The sequence below is a fragment of the Priapulus caudatus genome, unplaced genomic scaffold, assembly GCF_000485595.1.
Source record: "Priapulus caudatus unplaced genomic scaffold, Priapulus_caudatus-5.0.1 Scaffold649, whole genome shotgun sequence".
NCBI classification, from domain to species: Eukaryota; Metazoa; Priapulida; class Priapulimorpha; order Priapulimorphida; family Priapulidae; genus Priapulus; species Priapulus caudatus.
Genome location: NW_014577710.1, coordinates 84,222 through 89,190, shown reverse-complemented (window position 1 = coordinate 89,190; position 4,969 = coordinate 84,222). Strand labels below are relative to the sequence as shown.

Genomic DNA, 4,969 nt, shown 5'->3' with positions numbered 1-4,969 from the left:
TGTGTGTGTGTGTGTGTGTGTGTGTGTGTGTGTGTGTGTGTGTGTGTGTGTGTGTGTGTGTATGTGTGTAAGTTTACATCGAAGTTTAAAAATTCAGTATAAACGTCCAGTTTGAACGGAGCAAAATGAGAACAGTGCGCATGCGCGCAGCGAGGTAAAACAAAGGTACAGTAGTGGTGCATGCACCTTTCGCGCTCATAAGCGCTCGCGCACGCACGTATGCGTGTATCTACACAGACACACACTCGCGCGCGTTGAGGTGCATATAAACTTTGCACGTTTACTTACCCACTCAGTCACTCACTCGTAAAGTCAGAAGTAATTAACGCGAGCGCAAAAGCCCCTCTCCTCTTCCTCTCTATCGCGCTCTCATTACCTTTTGCTATCGCCACAGTTTTACAGTTTTGCCGTCGGTCCCGCCTTCCGTTGTTAAACCCCCGCCGTATGCGTCTATGCATCAGCGACCTGCGACTTTGTTCCCCGTTGAAAGGAGTCTTTGGCGGGGGCATTATAGGGCGGGCAGCCGCCCCGCGAACCACCGGTCCCATTAACAATTAGCTCCCCACACGTCAGTCGCCAGCTAGCGCGTGCGTACGAGCGAGTCGAGCGCGCACGGAGCAGACGATAGCTGCGGCGGCAAGCGGCCCAGCCGCCACTCACTCTGCTGACAGCCTGCGTGCGAGCAGCTTACTGACGAAAGCGAGAGCGCGCGAGAGCGAGAGAGCGCTTAATAGCTGCGTGCGACCAACGGATACCATCGCTACTCTGTTCTGTCCGCGACTGCACTGTTAATTACGAGAGAAAGTAGATATTTGCGCATATATACATCAGGATACAAAGGTGTGTGTTGCTACTACTACTGCTGCGAAGATATACACCAAGACAGTGTGCCACAAGCATGGCAAGGTGCGTACACCTAGTTTCTCGTTAATATGAGAGTCGCGGTGGGTGCGTACGTGCATGTGTTCTATGTGTGCGTACGCTAGTATACGCATGTCGTTAATTGGTGTACGCCCGCCGTGGTTTTCACGGAGTGGTGTAGCCCGACCAGGTTGCGAGACTAACGCCAATACAGTTTGTATGACCGTTTCTTGGAGCTAGGTGTGGTGTTTGTAGGCGCATGCGAGTGTGTGTGTGTGTGCGCACGTATGTACCACAGACACTTGGAACGTCTCAATAAAAAAAGGTAAATAAACACGAAATGTATTTACTACCAAAGTCTTAATATTTCTCTTCTCTATTTCGCCTATAATCACCTGTAAATGCCGGTCAAATTCTCATCTGCAACACACAAGTACACCGCACGCACCTAGTACTAGTAGTACTAGTAGTAGTAGTATTGTTTGCGCACAGGGCGGGCGTGCGGTGTACTTGTGTGTTGCAGATGAGCATTTGACCGGCATTTACAGGTGAATATAGGCGAAATAGAGTAGAGAAACATTAAGACTTTGGTAGTAAATACATTTCGTGTTTAATTACTTTTTTAAATTTTTATTGAGACGTTCCAAGTGCCTGTGGTATGTACGTGTGTATGCGCGCGTTTGTTCATGTGTGTTGGTAGCTCTAGTACTATAGCCCGCGGATAGCTGCCGCTGGCGGCAGCAGCAACCGTACGCGGGCTATAGTTACTAGAGCTAGTGTGTTGGTGAGTGCGTGCATCCCCGTGCGTGTGTGTACGCGTATGATACGCATGCCCGAAATATGTGTTTATAATACTTGCTCACGCACCTTAACCGTTTCAAACTTTTCCTGTACAAAAACGGATAGTTGGTTTAGTTTCCAATCATCTCCACAGCTAGCATAAGATGTGTATTGACGTTAGTCTCGCAGCCTAGCCGGGCTACTCGCTCCCTAACCGCATGTCCTCGGCTAGATATTCGAGTCGCTCACTGTTTATCGGCGTCCCTCTGTGAAGACGAGTAGTTGTGAGTGGCCATCCCCTCCTCCCCCTCGTCACCGAACACCGTCCCGCGCCACCATCCGGCCACTTTTTACCCCCGAAGACCCGGCCAGACGTTGACGTATCCGATGGCCGCCGTGAGTAGACGGTGTTACGGAGTCTCCGGCGGTATCGGGCCGTCACGGGGGCGTCTGCGTCGTCGCGGCCAGGCAGTGGTGGGCGTGAGCGTAAACACCCCCGCAGCGGGACTTTCCCCCCGCGCGCACTCGCCGAAGTTTTCCCAGGGCAAAGTTAACAAGTGTATACAGATTTTATCGGCCGGTAAAACGATGCTGCGGTTTGTGTACGTTCGCCGGATAATGAATACAAGCTTGGAATCCCAGTTATTCCAGTCAGCGCGCCGGGCGACTTGTCCGGTCTGCTGACTACGATATCACGCGAGGCAGGGTCGGATAGGCGATATGCTGGTGGCGAGAGTAAGAGACGGCGCGAGTGAACGTGGTTAATTATTGTTACAATTAATGTTAATGGTGCAAGATTGGACGATAGCCAAGGGTGTAAACAACGACTACTACTACTAGCACTACTTGGTACTACTAACAGCACTATTAGTAGTATTACTAGGACTACTAGTACTACTAGTACTAGGACTACATATTATGATATATGATATTTTCCTTACTTTCAGTGACACAATTTCATGTCCGTCGAAAGTGAAAGCAAGGAGGTCAGGTTTCAACCTTAGTTTATAGTTTACTGGAGTGACGTCTTTCGGCAGACGCTCGAATGGCTTCTTCTCTATCATCGTGAATAAATTTAGAACCAACCTCACCGTTACGGCTGATTTTTTATAATAATGCACAAAAGACCGATTAAGTGCAGTTCGAAACATGTGACACCGGTAGATGCCACTTGTTCAGTGCTTTTATATGATTCGCCTCCAATAGGCTATAGGCTAGATGGTGCTGCCCTCTTCTGACAAAATGTTTTGTGGCGTGTGGTATGTGCAGAACACAGAATGTGCTCTAATCTGGTATGTGGCTTGGAACAAGACGGCATTATAATTTATATGCTAAATTATGTACCTTACGCGAATTTTTTCATCACCGTGAAATAAATTTTGTTCAAAATTCACTTGAATAGTCAGATGTATTTACGATTCTTTATAACTTTTTATCTACGAAAAGTACACGACGATAGAATAATTATGAGCAGAGACTTGCGTCCCGGAAGAGTAGAGCCTACGCTGGTTTCGAAATAAGTACAAATATATAAATAAATAAATATATTAATGGAAAAATGAAAACCTGTACATTTTTTATCTCTCAACTGGGTGTAAGTAAAATATTAACAAAAACGGCTTTAATTAGATGAAATTAATACGAGACATTGCAACAAATTGTTAAACAATAATTCCTATCTAAACGCGTCGCTTTCCTCGATATTTTCCAGAAATAAGTTAAAGTACACAAATAATCTGTTAATTCAATCGACGCTAATTTAGCGGAAGTAGCCTAATTATCTCTAAATTAAAACATTGACATTTCGACGCACAGACACCTAACATTCACTCAACTTCCTTTTAACCCTATACACATAGTGAAACTGTAAATTATTTCCCTGACGACACTTACTACTATGTAACAACAGCAAGTTAATTAACCAATTCGTCAGAAGATGCATTTTCATTACAAAATGGCGGCGCGTGACGTCAGCGCCTCTCATAAATCACGCCGACGCCCGCGTAAGATGAAGTAACGTTCCCAGCATGCCATTGCTCACGCGCGCGCGCGAGAATACAGATTCGGGTTCGATTGTTCGGTGAGGCGAAGCCAGCCGTCGCCCACTAATGAAATACGCGCCGAGCGACACTTTATATTCTGCGTGTCGCGAGAACGGAAGAGGCGCCAACGACACTTCTCGTCGCGGCGAAGTGAAAACTAAGTAATCACATTAGCCATACAGCTAATCAGTCTGCCGGCCTACAGAGCGTCTATAGAGTCCGCTACCCGCAGGCCAATTGGATAAGTGGTCGAATAAAGCCACTGGCGACAGCGAGCCTGAACACGAGGCGCTGCGCTTAATTAAATTTCTCCAACTGGGACATGAGCGTGGCGTGGCAGGCGGGACTCATGCACAGATGCTCTCAAGCAGCAGCCTCCGCATCTTCTCGTCGCCGAGTGAAGCCCCGCCACAGGCTTTACTTGCAGACCTAAGCAGTCAGGCCTGCTCCCGTGTAGTTGGTGTGGGAGAGGTTGCAGAATAACATCGTCGAAATTCGGTTTTCGGTTGCGGTCGGGAACGCAGTGTCGCGCAAGGCAAGACCCGCAAAGTCGTTCGCCGCGCATACGGTGTGAACGCGGATTCGCCCCGTGCGACGACGGAGCAAGCTTTGCACGAGTCTCTGGCCGGTAAGCCCCCTCGCACACACAAAAGCTGAGACGTAAGTCCGAACTAATGCAGCTGGCGTCGCAGCTCAAACTTTCCCAGTGTTTCCCAGTCAGCGCGCTTCAGTCGCCCTCTATTCACCAACGTTTCTCTGGTCGAGCCCTGGATGACCACCCATTTGCGCGCCTTCCGAATAGTATTCGCATTCCGCTGGGCCTGTTCGGTGCCAGTCTAAGACACTCTAGTCCGTTAGACGGTCGTGAGTGATGTGATTTAGATATACATCCGTCCGTGCTTCTGCTGCCTGGTGTTTTAGGGTCGCGGACATGTTGGGTGTCAGTCTATGGCTCGCCATGCTGGTAGCCGAGGGAGGGGTGGTAACTAAGCGGCTTTCCGTGAGTCTCTCCGGTATTATCGGCAGGACAATGAGTGAAATTGATATTGCAATAGCCTAATTCAGACGTCTCGACGCAAGTTTGCCTAATCTTACTGCGCTCCGACAGAGTGCTAGTCGTGCAAAATAAGATGCAATGGATGAAGTAGTAGTGTGCACATACCCCTATAGTACATGCATACGCACGAACGCACGGACGCACGCACCCATCCCCACACACACACACACACACACACACACACACACACACACACACACACACACACACACACACACACACACACACA

The 4,969-nt window shown here is 48.6% G+C and overlaps 1 protein-coding gene across 1 annotated transcript in view; it reads right to left on the bottom strand.

Moving 5' to 3' along the window:
• The window catches only part of LOC106812442 (puromycin-sensitive aminopeptidase-like), a gene marked incomplete in the record, with an annotated part of 36,018 nt that extends 33,205 nt beyond the window's left edge, over nt 1-2,813 (bottom strand). Inside the window, 1 exon segment of the mRNA XM_014816327.1 lies at nt 2,583-2,813. Within this exon segment, the coding sequence (XP_014671813.1) occupies nt 2,583-2,792 (210 nt within the window).
• Nucleotides 2,814-4,969: the final 2,156 nt, after the last annotated feature.